General features: G+C 36.5%; 2 protein-coding genes across 7 annotated transcripts in view; one reads left to right on the top strand and one right to left on the bottom strand.

Annotated features, from left to right (window-relative positions):
- Nucleotides 1-504: 504 nt before the first annotated feature.
- Nucleotides 505-16,196, top strand: ASB14 (ankyrin repeat and SOCS box containing 14). Its single transcript, XM_089918149.1, has 10 exons — nt 505-641; nt 1,412-1,420; nt 3,474-3,518; nt 3,979-4,112; nt 4,210-4,368; nt 6,616-6,861; nt 10,331-10,502; nt 10,971-11,517; nt 13,167-13,320; nt 14,056-16,196. Exons 1-10 carry the CDS (start codon nt 520-522, stop codon nt 14,232-14,234), a joined length of 1,767 nt encoding a protein of 588 aa, XP_089774275.1. The 5' UTR covers nt 505-519; the 3' UTR covers nt 14,235-16,196.
- APPL1 (adaptor protein, phosphotyrosine interacting with PH domain and leucine zipper 1) overlaps nt 15,316-19,656 on the bottom strand; it is a 32,281-nt gene continuing 27,940 nt past the window's right edge. For 5 of the 6 annotated variants that reach the window (XM_089918138.1, XM_022572807.3, XM_022572808.2 and 2 more), the window contains one exon: nt 15,316-19,576. In XM_089918138.1, the coding sequence (XP_089774264.1) occupies nt 19,430-19,576 (147 nt within the window). In that variant the 3' untranslated portion in view covers nt 15,316-19,429. The remainder of the gene's footprint in view (nt 19,577-19,656) is intronic. The other variant, XR_016394478.1, reaches the window with a different exon arrangement.

Below are 19,656 nucleotides of genomic sequence, written 5' to 3'. Positions count from 1 at the left end.
TTTTTCCCCACTATTCCTGTTACATGTTATGAGAATACATTTATTCCTATAACATGTTTATTTTTAGTATTTACTAACTAAATAAAATATTATTTTCAGCATTATACCCCCTGCGTGTAGGAAAGATATTCTTTGGAGTGAGAGCTACAATTAATGAGAAAAACTCATAAGTCAAGTTTAAAATAGATTGATATGAACATTTTCATAGTTACAATGGCACTGACCTAAGTTTTATATGAAAGGTTGTGTTTCCTGAATAAGCTTTAAGTAGATGGCTGCTCATGGAAAACTTCTAATTTATGTTGAATCTGTGTCAGTTCAGAAAACTGTTTGGGGTTTTCAAAAAGATTTTTAATGAATATTTTGTGTTCTAAATTTTGCACTTTTTCATTTATCAATCCTATTAAGTTTTTAGTTTTCTGAATTTCATTTATAATTTTAATCAGTTGATAATCTTTCACAACTGGAAAAATATTTTTAATTCATTTTGACTTTAAAGTAAATCTGTCTGCATTTCACATGGATGATTACACCAGTGATGAAGACATAGACAATGAGTTTGACACCCAGCTCATCATTCAACAGAGTTTACAGGATATTCACAAGCCGGAAACTACACAGCAGTCACCTGAAGATGAGAGGTAATGGTATCTCATTGGCAACATAGTATAAGTATTCAACAGTTGAGCCTTGTCATAAGCACCGATGCTAGTGTTGTGACAAAAACAGAAGAGAGGGTCAGAATCCAAGGAGCTGAATATCTATGAGACTTGATGTGTGACCAGACAGGAGAAATTTGGAAATAATTCAGAATTTAATCAGGCAGTAAAGAAAATAATAGCCAGGACATGGAAGCAACCTAAATGTCCATCAACAGAGGAGTGGATAAAGAAGATGTGACACATATATACAATGGAATATTACTCAGCCATAAAAAGGAATGAAATTGGGTCATTTGTAGAGACATGGATGGACCTAGAGACTGTCACACAGAGTGAAGTAAGTCAGAAAGAGAAAAACAAGTATCGTATATTAATGCACGTATGTGGAATCTAGAAAAAATGGTATCAGTGACCTTATGTGCAAAGCAGAAATACAGACATAGACATAGAGAACAAATGTATGGATACCAAAGGGGAAGGGGGTGGGGAGGGAGGAATTGGAAGACTGGGATTGACACATTGATATTATTGATACTATGTATAAAATAGACAACTGATAAGAACATACTTTATAGCACAGGGAACTCTACCTAATGCACTGTGGTAACCTAAATGGGAAGGAAGTCCAAAAGGGAGAGGATATCTGTATGTATATGGCTGATTCATTTCGTAGTGCAGTGGAGGCTAACACAACATTGTAAAGCAACCATACTCCAATAAAAATTAATTTAAAAAAAGAAAGAAAATAGTTGGAGGAGGTTACTAGCAAATATGGGTGAGGAGAGGCAGATGGGAAATCAGAAAGAAGAAATACATGAGGATATGTAAGACTAGAGAACACTAATGCATCTTGTCTTTGGGGAGCTAAGGAAATGCATAAATCCAACCAAGACACAGAAACCTTAGTAGGGTAAAGTCTTTAATCTACTCAAATCAAAAGGAGTAATTATGTAAACTTAAACCCAGAAGAGACTAACCCCTTCTGAAGGGTGTGAACTCAGAGTTCTGGTATGACAACACTAGAAAAGGACCCCATGGATCCCTCAGTGGAGTAAGAGAATTGCCCTGGATATGGGCTGTCTGCAGCCAAGCACAGCTAGTCAAATGCTCTCTGGGTGATCAGCAACTTCAAGCCCCTGAGTAGTTACAATTATTTTTCAGGGGTATTAAACCCATTTGCTTGAGGTGGTGACCTCTATTTGCCTGATGGAGGTAAAATGGGATAAATGTGTTTTAACCCCAAGAGATTTTGTAATTAAATACAGAGATGTTGGAGTATATCAAACCTACAGTATTTTTTTTTAAGTAACATACTCATGGAGTGATCACTGTGTGCCACACTATTCTGAGCATTTCATAAATATGTATTAACTCATTTAAATTCTAATTCTCATTACCTCTCTATGTGGTAGGTACTATTATTTTCCCCATTTAGAGATGAGGCGACTGAGGCATAGCATAGAGAAATTAAATGACTTACCCAAGGTCACAGAGCTAGTAAGTAATGAGCCAGGCAGCCTGGCTTCAGAGTCTGCATTCTTTACTACACTATTCCTACACTTTTATGTTAAATTTAGGAATAATCTTTAAATAGTTAAAAGTTTTGTAAATAAATTGGATTTCATTGGGTTACCTGTTGTATTAACCTTGTGATTAAACCTTGTGATTAACTTTGAAGTCATGATTTTAGGTTGAAAGGCATAAGAGATTTTGATTAAGAGTACTGAAATGTTTCAAAGAAATTAAAATTGACTACAGTTATAAATTTCAGTCATTAGACTTGCAAGAATTGTATGATACTTAGCAAGGCTTGCTGATTTGATCAGGCACTTGAAGGAATTAGGAAAATAGAATATACTTGAGACAGGAGCAATAAAGGCCCCCCTCACCAAAAGATGTCCCAAGTCCTAATCCCCAGAACCTGTGGATATGTAACCTTACATGGCAATGGAGAATTAAGGCTGCAGATCGAATTAAGGTTGCTAATCAGTTGACTTTAAGATAGGGAGATTGACTAAATTTTAAGTAGGACAGATTGTCTAAGGGAATTTATTTTTTTCAAGCTGGGTTCATTGAATAATCAAAGAAAAAGGGAAGGTGACAATCCTTATTTACTAGAGTTTAAAATAATATAAGTTGAGCTTTAAAACTTTAAATATTTTAATAGAAATATTACTTTAAAAAACTAATTGTTTTTGAATACAGATTCTGATCATGAATATTTTTTAAAACTTACACCATGATTATTTACTATTTTTTTAAATAATAATTTTTGCTAGAATCATTGACATTATAGAGTGGCCATTTAAATTTTACCATGTGACAATGTGACATTTCAGTCCTAGGCATGTTTGATTCAGTTCAGCAGACACTGATTGAAGGCTAACTGTAATCCAGGCTCTCAAAGTTCTTGCCCTAAAGAAGCTGATGAGGGAAGACACATGGGAGGGGAGTTTCCCTGGAACACATTAAGGGCCATACTACGTTTTCTTTTTCCTTTTTTTTTTTCTGAATATATATACATATATCTTTTATTTATTTATTTTTGAAACATCTTTATTGGAGTATAATTGCTTTACAATGGTGTGTTAGTTTCTGCTTTATAACAAAGTGAATCAGCTATACATATACATATATCCCCTATCTCCTCCCTCTTGCGTTTTGAAGTATTTCTATTATGCCTCAGTCATTGCCTCATGTGAGTTCATTCCTCGTTAACTACTATTGCCTTTACCCGTTCCTTTTGTTTTATCAAATGCCTTAGTTTTTTCCTCAGTTTTGGAATTACATTCATATGTTTTTTCTCTGCAGCTTTTTGATTGCAGACTGTAAGAGGATAGTTGAAACAATAGAGACAGTTAAGTACTCTTCCTATTCTATCCCCTTCAACTTACGGTAAGATGTAATGGTGACAACTGGCAGCATTTCCCCTCTAAGTTCAGGAAGCTTAGAAGCAGGATCTCCCAAGTGCCGAACACTATGGGGTCAACAGCTAATTGTCAAGAGTCTGATGGGGCCTTTCCTGGGAGAAACTACTTCAGCAAAACTTAGCAAACAGCTCCTGGGCTCCTCGGTGGACAGAGCTGTTTTCTGTATGTAACAAGATGACAGGTATTCACAGGTCCAGGTGGTATGGAATGCTAGATGAAAGGCCTTACTGCTTGTTTGTCCTATGCCATTTAAATTTGTCTTTCATTAAAGGTAGTGCTAAAATACTGTTGTCTCATGCACTAACCTTGATGATGGAATTCAGAAGCAGTATGGGCTGCCTTGTATATGTGCCAAATGTGAATATGTTCTCATTTGACTTGTTAATAGGTAAGGAAGATGTATTGTCAGGGTTGACCAAGTACCATTCTGCTTTTGATGAAGCAGATGAGATAGGCTGGCTTCCTCTCCATAAGGCTGCAGTGCAATTAAATAAGAACATTTTGGAAATAACCCTGAACGGTAAACTCCCTTTATAACTCTTATTGATGCTTCTGAGAAATAAATTTAAAATTTATTTCTGTATCTTAATCTGTGTGGTCTAATGGATTTATTTCAGCTTCAAAACCCAGTGTGTGGGAGCAAACCACCAACAATGGTGAAACACCACTTTTTTTGGCTGTCAGCAATTGCCTCTTAGAAAATGTCTGTTTTCTTCTTCTCAATGGCTGCAATCCAAATGCCAAGAATGTCGAAGGCAATTCTCCTCTTCTTACAGGTAAATTAACACGTTAGCTCTGGAGAACAGTCTGTGGCTCTGAGTGTCCTCCAGGCCCACAGGTTTCAAAGGCAGTTTCTTGTGCATAGTTGTAGCACTGTCACTCTGGTGCTAAATAACCACACATGGGTACCTGACCCTCAAAAAGCTTTATATAGGCTGGCCTGTGAGGTGGCCTGAGGGAAAGTCTCTGCCCAATTATGAGCTGATCATTTTTACATGGTACCTCAGTTGAACAAGTTAATTCTGGTATAAGAAATATAGGAGAGGAGCAGAGTAGGAAGAAGCAGCCAATGGTTGGGTAAAGATGGCAGATTAAATACGAATGAGTAATTCTGCTGCCTCCTGAGTCTTCAGGAGGATTACAGTTCATCAAGTGTTTTAAAGGGTTAAGATACAAAGAATGGGAAGAATGGAAGAGGAGACAACAATAACATGATTTTTAAAAATCAGAAGAGCAGATGGATGAGTAGTAAGTGTCAAGAAAGCCAAATCTTAACTTGGAGTGGGGAAAGCCAGAAACCAGCACAGTTATATCAAAAGGCCTGGAAATTGTTGGCTATAGTTACCTCATGGAGCAGGGATGAAGGATGGGCAGCTAAAATAGAAAAATTGGTTGAAAACTATTAAGAAACAAGTAGTCAGGTATCTAGATCACTTCTCTCAATCCACCCTGCTGGGTCAGACCCTTCCCCCACCCAGCAGAATTTTGGAAGTTTTTTCTCTCAATAGTGTGAGCAAAGGCTCTCTGGACTGGGGGTTATTTGGCAAGGGCAAGAGTACTGGATTGAAAACACTGGAGGAATTAAGCACATAGGCTGAGATCTCCCAGTTCTTCACCAAATTCTAGAAAGCCGGCAGCTAGAACTTCTCCCTCCAAGAGGAGGCTTCTTTGGAGAATCTGATCAGCTCAAAGAGAAAGAACTAAAAATACTAAAACTGGAGGTTGCCCAACAAATAGCCCAGGCATATTAACCTACAGTTAAGACCACAGTCAATGTTCAGAATTTCCAGGCAGATTTTTAGTCCCCAGCTCTTAATCATGAGCAGACATCCAAGGACTATCTGAGGAAAGTCTTCAACAAACAAAGATAAACAACTTGGAGGAAACGGATTATTTAGGGGAAAATAAAAGGTAGGGGGAAATTATCATTAATTTCCTCAGAGAAATCAATGAAAATTAATGAACTAGCAGGACACTACTAAAAAAAAAATGAACAAAACAGAAAACACTCTTGAAAATTAAAAATATGATGGCAGAAATTTTAAAAAACTCAAATGCGAGGAGATAAAGTTAGGAAAGCTTCCAGAAGAAGAAGATAAGAAATGAAAAATCAGTAAGAAGAATAACTAAGAGAACTAGGATGATAACTGAAGAGGAGCAACCTGTGAGTAACAGGAATGGTAGAAAGAGAACAGACAAAATAGAGGCAATATACCGTCAATGAGACAAGTCTAGAAAATTATTTCCTAAAACAAAGGACATGTTTCATCTTTCCAGAATGAAAGAGCACACAAAGTGCCAGCTCAATGAATTACAAAAGACCCAACACTCTTGGCGCTCTATATTCCTAGTCTTAGTGCAGTTATAGCCCTTGATATGGCTATAATTATATATAATTATATAATTACATTATAAATGGTTGTGAGCAGAATTCATACTGATTCAGTGTCTAACACCTAGCAAGATTCCCCAAACACAGCTGGTGCCAACAATTAGCAAATGGATAGGGAGATGGATAAATTAAGGTGCTCTAGAATCTTGAAAGACTAAAGATTATCATCCAATGCAAATTAACAGCAGAAATGCAGAAATGCCAATTAGAGAATATTGGTTAACAAAATGTGAGGTTAACAATAATTTCCTAATTATTGCTGTTTTTGTTTTTCCTCATGTAAAGCAGCTACAAACATTTCTAGGACTGTACTAGGTACTTAAGTTCCCATTTTCTTGAGAACATAAAGATGATAAATGAAAACTTTGTTTTTCAGCTACATAAGCAGCCAACAGACAATGAATAATTGGTCATGGTTTACAGAAAAGCAAATAGCCTATTGATGTAAAACACTGTTAATATTATTTGATATATGCCTCATTTTACAATCCGTTTCCTAAACACCAAATGCTGGTACATGGGGGATAGGTAGGAAGAACTCCTTAAGAAGCCTGAGGGAAACTAGCTGATCTGATACTCTGGCCTTAATTTCCGGTTGAACATGATGCCTCCCTCACTTCTAATCTCCCAGCTGTTCTACAGGACTCCTACAATATGGCCGCCTTGCTGATCAGCCATGGAGCAGATGTCAATCTGCGGTGTGCCAACGAGAAGACAGCTCTCCACGAAGCAGCCAGGCTGGGCAGATGGGACATAGTGAAGCTCCTGCTGGTTTCTGGGGCCCACCCTGACCCAAAGAGCTCCTACGGATTCACTCCTCTTGCTCTTGCTGCCCAAAGTGGACACACTAAAATCATGGAACTATTACTGCAGAAAGGCAAGATTTTCCTATACAGTCAGCATACTACTAAAGGATAACATGACCTAAGCATTCTCCTCTTTCTGGAGAGCTTCAGTGTAATAGAAGTTAACATTTTATTTAAGCCTAACTTAATATTTTATTGAAGTGTGTGTTAATATTAGCTATTGAAGGAGCCTAAAATAGGGATTGAATATTTCTTATTTGCTGTGAAGCAGTTTCCCTAAAATTACTAGGATGCAGGTTACTCTTTTATTTAATGTACCCTGACCATGTTAAGAGGATGGTTGTTTTTTGTTTAATTTTTTGTGTGGTGGTGTTCTTTTCTAGATTCATAGAATGAAACACTCCACAACATCCCCTTCACGTGTCTCTGCTTAAGCTAAGTTATGAGGCAGTCCAACCTGTTACCAGATGAATTAAGTTGTTAGGAAATTCTTCCTGATTTCTTCTCTTTGGGTCCCACTTCTCCCCTCTAGTAATAAACAAAACTCTGAGAGAAGGGGAAGGCAATTTATATGTATTGAGTACTCTCTAAGCACCAGGTATTAAGCTACTTATTTTATCTCAAATAATCTTCTACAAACCCTGTGAGGTAGGCATTATCCTCATTTTACCCTTGAGGAAAGTGAGGGTCAGGGATGGTACCAGTTGTAGAACTTCCCTTCAAACACGCCCTCCCCTGCCACCCGTGCTATAGCTGTGGCCATCTTAGATCCTGGTTTAACTGGCAGAGATCCTAGCTCAGAGAACTGTCTTTGAGGAGACCCTCACTGATGACACTGTTAGAAGAAGCAGTGTAATATCTAAAGCTTTTTTTCGAAGAAGCAAATCTTTACCAAGATTTAATAAAGTCCCAATATTAGAATTATCTTCTTTATTCTCCTCCCCATTTGTATCCAGAAGTCTTATTTCTTTCTCTAACAATAGACGGTCCTGGTGTCCAATTTTCTAGACTGCAGGGACTCCTACATTTAAGAACAACTTTCTGCTTTTTAGACTTACCTAAATCTTTCCTATCATATAGGGGAGGCTAGTTCCCAATCAATGGCTGTAAGACATTTTAAGTAAGATGTTTTAAATGAGTGATACCAGAGATGTCTAAAGTTATTAGCTGGAATAACAAAGTAAACACTGGATCCTTCATCTACACAAAAAGAGCAACCTTTTGTGTAGATCATTGATTAAAATATAAAGAAACAGGAGAGGGCTTCCCTGGTGGCGCAGTGGTTGAGAGTCCACCTGCCGATGCAGGGGACACGGGTTCGTGCCCCGGTCCAGGAAGATCCCACATGCCGCGGAGCGGCTGGGCCCGTGAGCCATGGCCGCTGAGCCTGCGCGTCCGGAGTCTGTGCTCCGCAACGGGAGAGGCCACAACAGTGAGAGGCCCGCGTACCACAAAAAAAAAAAAAAAAAAAAGAGAGGCGACAGATTTTAAATCCTTAACCTTTCAAAGAAACCAGTATCGGTTGACCTCAGTGAGGGAGCATTTCCCTTAGGTAAGCCCCTTATACAGTCATTTGCACATAGCTACTAAATAGAAGAGCCAAGCTTTGAACCCACATCTGTCTCATTCCAAATCACATTACTTTATTACCCTGCACTGCTAGAGTGGCAACATGGCATCATAGAAATAGCACCTGGGTCTGGCCCACCTGTATATGAATCCCGACTACCTTTCTTACTAGTTGTGCATCTCTGGTGAAGTAATTTAATCTCACTGAAACTCAGTTTCTTCATCTTTAAAATGAAGATATTAGCATCTACTTCCTAGGGTTGTTGTGAAGTTTAGAAATTATTACATACATAAAGAAACCAGCACATAGTGAGTACTCATTACATGGGGGCTTATTAGACATTTCTTAATGCATTCTAGGAATGGGGTTCTGGGGGAGCCACTATATTCTTTTTTTTTTTTTAATTTTCAAAATATTTTAATCCATTTACAAATTTTTCAATTAGACAAAAATATGCAGGAAGGGGTTATCTAATTGAGCGATGATAATCAGCACATATATATTACATGTATTAGCAAAAAATGTGAGTAAGTTCTTCAGTAAAAGAAAAAACATGGTGCATATAATAGATTTCTCATAGTTCTATGTAGAACCTTCACTAAGAGAACACCCACCTAAAATGGATTATTCCTCATCAAATGCTACAGTGAGAATTCTTCTGTAGGAAGCATTTTATGGATTCCTTCCAGAACATAGAGAAGATAATCTGTCTTCTAGGAATTCATTTTCAAGATGGATTATTCAATGAATGGCATCATTTGGGTACCCCATTCTGCACTTGTAAGGAGGGGACATAATCTTCCAAAGACTGAAGTCACTTTCATCTCTCCTCCTACGGTACAACTCCACTTAAGTCTGGAGTTTTGCATCTAAAACTATATGAGCTTTTAAGACTGAGATCTGATTCATCATAATCTTTTCCATGAAGAAAGATCTTTCAATTTCCTCCAAGTTGAAACAGCAGTAGAGTGCCATTCCATGTAAAGCACAATGACACCATATAAATTAGGAATAATATATTGAAATAGAATTTGTATGTGGATGATATTGCCAAAATAAAGAACAGAGAAGAACAAATGACTGTGATGAGCCAACATACACCTTAAATGGGCTTTGGCTTACTGCTTACACATGCAGGACAGTCAATAAATATTAGAGTCCTTATATTCTGAAGATTATGGAGTCCACACTAAAGTCACTATATCTTTTTTATATGAGTTGTGAAGGTGCCCAGAGTGTCCTCCTTTTCTTTTGTCCATTCGAATGCTACTCTTTCTTCAAAGCCTTTACTGAGAGGCTTTCCACAACTGACCCCAAATTCCTCCCTCCTTCCTTCACCTCCCAGCCCTGCTCACAACCCCAGCCCCGAGATCTTCAAGAAGACAGCCTGTATCTGTACTCTTATTATCCACACCACTCACACAGCACTTAGCTTACAGGGTACTACAATATACCCTTTTAACTATCAGCAGTCCCTATCTTCAACTAAAAACAGCTAGTGTCTCTTAGTATGAACAGTCTCCTAGGAACAAGTTAAAACAGAACAAACACGCTTTTCCACCGTCTAAGATCTTCATTAGATGTCATGGTGACATAGTTCAACAGGATTGTTAGACCATCTTATAGTGTGTTATGAGGTAAGCGAGCTTTTGTATGCTGGTCTGGAAATAAAACCATCTTCTATAAAATTACTTCTCCTGGGATTTTTAAGTTAGAAACAAGTAACTTATAAAATTACTCTGAAAGCCAACCTACTTATAACCTAGAGACTGCTTACAGCATTTTCTCTCCCCAACTAGTTTGTAAACTGTCTGAGACAGGAGGTACATACTTTATGTCTTTGATTCTTAGTGTTTTGCTAAAGTAGCTGCTCAATAATTGCTTTTTGGTAGTGGTGGTACACTTTTAAGAATACTTAAGCAATACGGTGGAAAAGACTCTTTGCATAACATCACTCTTTCTCCTTCTAGGAGCTAATGCTCTTGGTCAGGCCTCTGATTCTTCTTCCATCTTACTTGAAGCAGCTAGTGGAGGAAATCCAGACTCTGTGACTCTCTTGCTAGAGTATGGAGCTGATGCCAACATCCCTAAGAATTCAGGCCACCTGCCCATTCATGTGGCAGCTGACAGAGGCCACTTGTTGTAAGTTCAACTACATTATTGCAAATAATAGAAATAGTAATAGCCATGGGGTTTTGGAGGGGGGGCAGCTTCTGGGAATTTTATATTCTTCACCTCTGATCCTACAACTCCAACACCCCTTTTAAAGGTGAGAAACTCTTGACCAGCTAGAAAGTGGTAAATTCAGACATCCTCTGTAGACCCTGAAGAGACATAAAACTATTTTATTTTCAGGTCGTTTGGCAATATGGGGAGCCTCAGGTTTCACTGACTGGGGTAATTCTGAGTTTTATATCTATACCTTAGTTTCATTTAACTTTACGTGGTATCTGAGTTTTTGTATGCAGGACCATGCTTTTTTTTGGTTGGGGTGTCTAAAAACCAACTGATGCTAATACCATCCAGTGCTAGTATAAAGCAATCATATACAGGTCAATGCAGCATCTTAACAAAAACTATTTTTTAATGCACTTTGAAATTCTTTCTCAGAGCTCTGAAGATTTTGGTTCCAGTCACAGATTTTGCTGCCATTAAGCGGAGTGGCATCAGTCCAGTTCACTGTGCAGCAGCAGGAGCACACCCCAAATGCCTGGAACTTCTCATCCAGGCTGGATTTGATGTAAATTTCATGCTAGACCAGAGAATTCGCAAACACTATGATGACCACAGGAAGTCAGCTTTGTATTTTGCTGTATCAAATGGTGACCTCTCTTCAGTTAAGCTGCTTCTGAGCGCTGGAGCTCTGCCTAATCAAGACCCAGTTAACTGCCTCCAGGTAGCCCTAAGGATGGGCAACTATGAGCTGATAAGCCTGCTGCTACGGCATGGGGCCAACGTTAATTACTTCTGCAAAGTCAACCCTTTACATTTCCCATCAGCACTTCAATACACGCTGAAAGATGAAGTCATGCTCAGGATGCTGTTGAATTATGGGTATGACACAGAGCGATGCTTTGACTGTCCTCATGGAGACAAAGTTCATCCTTTCTATACTTTTGTTGAAGGCTGGACATCTACAGTTATCAAAGATAGTATGGTAAGTGCACAGTATCGGCTGTGTCACCCTATGTAGTCATTATCCGTGTCCCTGAACTACAGCAAAAGATAAAACTCCATCCCCTCCAGAAGCTCATGGAGGGAAAGATTTTAATATGATAAATATATGATAAAATAAACATGATAGTAGAAAGATGTAAAAGGTATAGAAACAGAGGAAAAAGTGATTTAACTCTAGTTAGGGAGTTTCACAAATGAAGCAACATCTGAACAAGGCTGTGAAAAATAAACGCAGCCTTATATACCAGTTATGTTTTTTCTTTGAAGAAGTGAGTTATCTAGCTAAAATGTTTCTGGGTTCCTGATACTTGTACCCCTAGGTTTTTGGCTCTAACATTTGATTAATGGATTTCTTTGGTCACATTTTGATGAAAAAAGGATCACAATAAATATAGTTGACCACTCTCTTCTTGAGACATTTTTCTCTTAGCTGTCATCACACCACAGTCTCCTATTTTCCCCCTACTTAATTGGTCACTTCTATTTTCCCCAACTTGAGCTCTTCCCCTGATTTTTCAAATAGCTGCCACCCTTCAGGTCTCATTTCAAGTGTTACCTCCTCAAAGAGGCCCTTCCTTACGCATCTTACCTAAGGTAGTTCTGTTCCCTAATCATTCTCTTTAATGCTTTTCATTTCTTTTATAGTACTTATCGGTTTCTGAAATTCTTAATATTTTACTGATTATGTATCTCCCCCACAAATACATGAATGTAAGCTCTTGTTCACCACTTTCCTCAGCTTACAGATCTGTGCTTAGCACACAATAGATGCACTACAGATACTTGAATTCATATTATTAAAATCTGAAAATATAAATAAAATGGAGAAAGAACTTTGAGTCAATTCTGAAAAGGAAAATATTTTAATATTGTTTATTACTTTTAGGTTATGATTAATGTAGGACTTGGTATTTAAGCAATATGTCATCTTGTATTATTTCCTGACTTTTCATATAGTATTATTTGCCTTCTTACATGGGCATCTTGTGTAAGGACATGTAAATTACTTAAAGGCAGAAACTATCATACGTTTCAAGTATCAGAGTGGGAATAGGTTATGAATGATAGAAAACCCCAAATAAGAGAGGCTCTAATAAGATGGCTTACTTCCCTCTCCTATAAATAAAGGCGAGAGGAAATAGACTTCTAATTGGACAGTTCCATGATTCACAGGAGAAACTCACATCCACAGTCCAACCAGCAGGAAGGCAGGCAGGAGGAAGCAGCACACACCTTGCTCTTCCTTTAACAGCATTCTGGAAGTTGCTCACACTTCCATTAACATCTCATTGGCTAGAACTTAGTCAGATGGCCACATCTAGATGCAAGTGAAGCTGGAAAGGTAATCTTTATTCCACACAGCCATGCAGGCAACCAAAGGGGATAAAAGCTATTAGGTAACAGTCTGTTTTAAACCCTTGTATCTTATAAAGTTTGGAAGACTTGGTAGTAAATATTTTTCCAAATGTTAGAGCTAAGAAATATTTTCTTGTTCAACACCTTAGTTTATAAATGAGGAACTTCAAACCTTGGTTCTTGACTCCGAGTTTAGTGTTCTTTTGATTACTGTGTTAAACCACAGATACTTAGTTTTCCATTTACTTTCATAGTTCTGATTTTCTTCCTCAGTTCTGCGAAGTAATAACTTTGTCATGGCTGCAACATCTCTCTGGAAAGGTTGTTCGAGTGATGCTTGATTATGTTGATCAAGTTAGGATCTGTTCAAAGTTGAAAGCTGTGCTCCAAAAACAGAGGCTCTGGTCAGAAATCCATTTTATCTTGAGTGAGTATCTTTCTTTCTTGACGATTCTTACCAAAAAATACTAACTGAACTCTTATTTCTTTTGTAGAACATTGTTCTCTTCAGTTAAAAGCTTGACCTAAAGAAACCAAGAAAAATACTATTCCTATCTAAAAAATGTTACCATTTATAACTGCACTTAATTTGTACTTACTACCATTTCCCAATAGATAAAATCTGTTAGGTAATTATTTATTATATAGGTAGATAATACTTTTCTTCTGATCCTATGGTACACCACAGACACAGGAATTAAAAACTATGAAATGGCACTAAAAACAGGGATGAGAAAATGCTAAGATCTAAGGCTACAGAGGATATTAAATGACCCTTCAAATCAAATTCTTTCACAGTAGCACATAAGTCAAATTAAGAAGAATTTCTTTCATATAATTTCCCCACAGGTAGTGATCTTTAGTTTTTAGCCTGACCCCAAGGGGCAGGACTGGGGGTTAATACACACAGATGTAGGAGCGTTAGGTCTCACAGGCCAGACCCACAACTGATGCCAGTCTTTGGACTCTAACATGACATGGCTCTGAAACCACAGCTACGAGATCTGCAGTGAGAAGTGGAAAGCTATTTCCCAATTACCTTTTCCATTTAGTCACAGCAAATGAAAATCTTGGTGGCTTAAGTATAAAATACATTTGCTAAAGATCACTAAAAAGTGAAGCAATTCTTTCTTTTGGATAATGTGCCTGTTTTTCATTTTAGCAAACCCTCGCTCCCTGAAACATTTGTGCCGCCTCAAGATCCGGAAGTGTATGGGACGTTTACATTTGCGCTGCCCCATCTTCATGTCATTTCTTCCGTTACCCAATCGTCTAAAGGCATATGTCCTTTACAAAGAATATGACCTTTATGAACAAGGAATTTTCACAGGAACCTGGTAATCAAACTATTCTGGATGAAAAGGTATATAATTCCGCAGATGTCTTTCTTAAAATGTGACTTGTTACATTGATTCATATTGCTCACTTTACCTAGCAACTAAAATCTCAATGCAGTCTACATTCTTTAAAAAGTCACTCTGAACATAGCCTCTCAACAGATGGCTGGCATTCTGAAAGGCAGTTTTGTAAAAATAAAACCCAAACAGTAAAAATTTCAATTAACTAAGATACATCAGTTCTAATGCTGTATTCATCTTACATTAAATGTATAAATCCACATTTCTACATGCTCAAAATAATAAATGCTACCTCTGATAATTCAAGATAATTCTGAATTAACAGTAATCCTTCTTATAGAGAAGTACATATATAAAATGTCTTAGTGACTGCAATGAATAAAGTATTGACCCCAGTACATGACCCTAAAATTAGCTGTTCTTGTACAAAAGTCCCAAGGCCAGCTTAGTGTCTGTTTACTTGCAGAGTCCATTACTGAGGTAATTCAGTTAATTGAAAGAGAACCTTCAATTGCGATTTCATCATTAATGGGATACATGCGTTCCTTCTTTCTGCAAAACCCTGGCTAAGGGTTGCCATTTATTGGTTAATGTGATCACTACAAGTGTTTTCGAATGGATGATGGCTTATGATTTCTGTACTGAACCTAGTCGACTACTAGACACAGAGGAGGGGCTCACTGATAGAAGCAGTTATAGGTGTTAGTTTAAAATTTTATTTCTATATATTCTATGCTGCATTTAAGTACAGGTTTCTGTATGTGGAAGCGAGGAAAGAAACTAAGAAGACATTCATTCAGCCATACCTGTGTACCATTATATGGCACATTAACAGAGAGAACAGAGAGGCAGGATGATGACCACAGGCCCAGTCAGTTATAGCTTGATGTTTATATGTTTAGTCTTAGCATACTTTTTTTTTTTAGCATAAATAGTCCTTCTTAAGGAAACTGAAGTTATATGATTTCTTTCTGATGTAGGAATTCATGGCTATACAGACTATTTCAGTAAGCACAGACTTAAAATTACTAATAATACAGTTTTCACATAAAAAATTTGCAAAATTAGCTGGCATGAATAGTTTTTATTTTTTTTAAATCAAATTGTGGTGTCTGTTTATAAATGGGTGCTAGATTATATGTATGTCGATACACAAATATATATAAGATATACATGCACCTAGATAAATTACATAATTCTGAAGTTAATTTCATCCACTCCCTGGACCTTCTACAAGTGTATACATTTTATAAAATTCAAAACAAATTAAAACAAACTGCCAGTAGAAGAACAGAACTTGGTAAGTGCTACAGGAAACCATAAAGAGCACAGGGGATGAATATGCGTTAGTATTAAAACTACAGGCCCAAGCCACTTAAGCTGGTGTACACAATAACCTGACCCTTTAAATTACAGGAATTTCTTTGAATAGGACCCAACATAGCAAGTATACATTGTAACATGTCTAGGGTAATGACTGAAAATTCTCTTAATTTTTCTAAAGGAAAAAAGTCACTAGATATGAATTAGTATTATTTCCCCATAAGTGACATGTTTTTCCCATTTTAGCTGTTATGGAATTGCAGTAGGGTTAGATGTGTAATAACAGTATCATAACAGATTAAGAAAAAGTCCAATTGTTTTATAAGCATCATTTGAAATTACTTGGAGAAGTAAAATTCAGAGTATATATCAAATATTTCATACAAAAAAGACTATAAAAAATCATGGACTTTATTATACATTAAAAATATCCTAACAGCATATTTCCTGAAGCCTTGTCAGGAATACTTATTTTGACGAAATGAAAAAATAAGTTCTTCACTCCACATGTATACCACCATTACATAAAGTCGAGTTTTTCAAATTTAATTCTAAAGGGAAATGAAGCATAATTTTTAATTGTATATGCATGATTAACAATATCAGTGAAATATGAACCAATTCACTTACATTACAAAATCACCAAATATACAAAGTGGTTTTGCACATTAGTTATAACTTAATCCCCAGTTCTCATATTAACCTAAGTAAATTACACGAGTACAGCCACAAGAGATTAGTTAAAAAGTATAATATAGTTCCAGTTTCAAATTATTATGTATTATTAATTAATACGGAAGAAAAAAATCTCATGAAAGAAAAGTAAGCCAAACTTGATAAAAATAAAGTCAAAGGCTTGCTTGCTACAATCAATGTGTTTGAATATTTAAAGTACAGTCTGAATGCTAGGAGGCTGTTATCAAAACCAATGTTAATATTTTCATTTTATTAATTTGGGTGGCAGAGGTTTTACAAAACACAGGCTCTTAGGGTCTGTCAGCAGGTATAAGAAGATTCAAATCTTAAATACTTGCAGTTCCTATATATAACTCAAAATTAACTCAGATGCCTTTACCACATATGATTATATGTTATGTAGAATGGTATGCACACCCTACTATCCTTTCCTCAAGCATAAAAGTAACATAAATTTACCACCCCTAGACTGTGGAATCTGAGAATTCTTTTGAAATTAAACACAAAGTAATCATTGTAAACATGGCAAAAACTAGACTGGGGACTGTGTTCAAGGCAACAGTTTTAGTCCCTTGTTAGCAAGTTTTCCCAATTTTTCAAGGGGGAAGGAATCATCAGTTTCCTATCTATTGACTTCACTACCATAGTTACAAAAGTACTGTTGACATAGGTAGCAAGAGTGCCTAGCAGAATTAAGTAGACTTAATTTCTTTCCTTTTAAAGAATCAGTTTTGTTAATTTCTAAAACCATTAAGTGCAAGTTCAATCTAATTCAATCACCACCAAAACATCCAAAAGCTTGAAGGGATTTCAAAGGGTAACAAAGATCAGCTTTAACATTACACAGAAATCCATGGGGAGCCTTCCTTAAACAAAACACAGAATTTATTAAAGTTGATCCTTAAATATCTGCAGTAATGGAATTGTTCTATGGTCCTACAGTAATGGAACAGAAGTTGAATCATCTAAAATTGTTAAACCCACACATAACTTCTATTTGGCACTGGAAAGCACTTTGGTCTGACCTATAGACATGGGTGTATTATTGTGGAAATTCCTATCAAAACATGACGTAAAAGGAACCACAAGTCGGTCCAGCATCCCTAAGTCTGCCAGTACCCTTAATTTTAGCCTACACTTTGACCCAGAGTGCTCACCAAGGGCTGTAGTACACTACCATGCAAAGCACCAGCCTAGTAAAACTGCCTCCTAATGCTGACCACCTTCCCTGCACGGTGGCTGACAAGTTACACCTGAACTAAGTGAGGTGACAACTTTATAGTAAAAGACTTACTGAAACAAAAGCTTACTAATTCTCAAAAAGGTCTTAAAAGCAGGACCGCCATGACTAAGCAAATGCTGACCACAGAAGAAATTTCAATTTCTACAAAAGGAATGATACACAAACTACTGTGAAAGCATTCCCTTTAGCAAGGACAAAATAAACTTTTTTCAAAAAGTATTCCATAAATTTCTACTTTTTTACTATATGTTTTGGTAACATAAGGCTTCAAAATAATGATTAAGTAATCATTATTCCCATTTGGCACATGGCTAAAAAAAATGATGATCCTATATATAATTATCTATCCCATTCCTACAGAAAACAATGTATATACAGTGTGAAACACCCACACTATATTGTGAGAACTATATGCCATTTCTAAATCAGAACTAAAAAGAAAAAACTATATGTTAAATAACAAAAGGCTTTTCCCTTGTAAAATTAGTCTTAGTGGCTAATCTCTTGAAAATTTTAAATGCATGACTGTGTAAAATATTTTATTCAATGTATTTAACTTGGCCATATATACTTTTACATGTGAAACACAGGAACATAATTTCTATCAGCAATGTTAAAAATCCAAGTTAAAAAAAAAAGTTTTGACACAGAATTAGGCAGTAGAGAAACGTCATTTTAACCTTGGCACCAGGTTAAAATCCTTCCTGGGTTGACTCTCCTATAACAAGCACTCAATTGCTTTTCAGTCTTTCATGGAATTAGACCTTTCACTCTACTTATTTAAAGAGGACAAGTATTTACAATAATTAGTGCAAATTATTCTATTCTCATATATTATTTGCCTTCACGGATATAAAGTGATGATCAGTATTTTATAAAAACATGGAATTATGAAAATACTGTGGGCTATCAGTCTGAAATTTAAAAGATTACATTTTTAAACTAAATTCTGAGAATTTTTAAGCAGGAAACAATTGCTATAGAACTTCTTTCTAAATGTCACTTGATTTTCAAAAAAAATTTTTTCACACAATGCAGAAAATACAATGTATCCTGTAACAATATCTTTACATGTTAAATCCTAATCTAAAATGTATTTGAACAAAAAAAAAATCCCTTTTAATAAATTCCAAAATCTTATTTTAACCATTACTGCTCTGCAGCAACAATTCAAGTCCCAACCTGAGAACTAAGAATGTGATAATAAAATGCCAAGGGCTGTAGCAATCTTGAACTGAAGACACTTAAGCTTCTTTCCCACTGGCATCAGGTGTAGTACATCAGAGAAATGCGAGCAATCCAAGAAAATGCCCTGAAATCAACAGTACCACCTGCCACAACTTGAAACCTTAAGTCTAAAATCTCTATTCTAATTATTTTGTAAAAGTTCTATTGCACATTTAACATTGTTAAAATATTTGCAAACTTGTAGAATTATCTGTATAAGGATTTTAAACCTATTCAGTCAAAAGCTTCCTCACTGCCAGCAATTGTTCCTAATGAAAGAGAGGGAGCATATCCATGAATACCTGAAGCTGAAGAATAAATGATTTCTTATGGTCACAGCCAATTACAATGCAAGGTAATAAGTTCACAATTTGAAGGAAGAACAGGCTTGAGCAACTGTAATTCCTCAGCAATCTACTTCAGGGATATGAACAGGTTTCTTTTAGACATGTGGAATTTGAAGTTACTGCATAGTATATTATTTCTAAGGGGAAAAAAAAATCAATGCAAACCTAAGTTATCAAGGTCAGTCATAGTTTAAAAAATGAAGTTAAAATAAACAAGCAAATATAAATTTTAGTCTCCTTGATAGTTCAGCATTGTTGTTACCTTGTGCCACTTCACCACAGAAATTGTCAACAAATTCAAAGGGGTGGGGGGCGAATATCAACCAAAAAGTAAGGATAAGTTTATGCTTCTGATTCTCTCTTCTTTCCTTCTTCTCCCAAATCACTCTCTTCTGACTGGCTACTGCTAAGGACAACAAACTGCCCCTCACTACTGGCTTGGTTTGGTCTACTGGAAGCAGCTATCAACCGACTTTGTTCTTCTAAGTCCTAGTGGAAAAGACAGAAAAGAAACTTAAAGTTAATTGTTTGCAATCAAATAGGAAACTAAGCAGTTAAATACATACTTG

Source organism: Delphinapterus leucas, chromosome 10 (assembly GCF_059928025.1).
Source record: "Delphinapterus leucas isolate spDelLeu-1000000601 "Yukka" chromosome 10, BTC_Dleu_Yukka2, whole genome shotgun sequence".
Lineage (NCBI taxonomy): Eukaryota > Metazoa > Chordata > Mammalia > Artiodactyla > Monodontidae > Delphinapterus > Delphinapterus leucas.
This window is presented reverse-complemented; position numbering and strand designations above follow the sequence as displayed.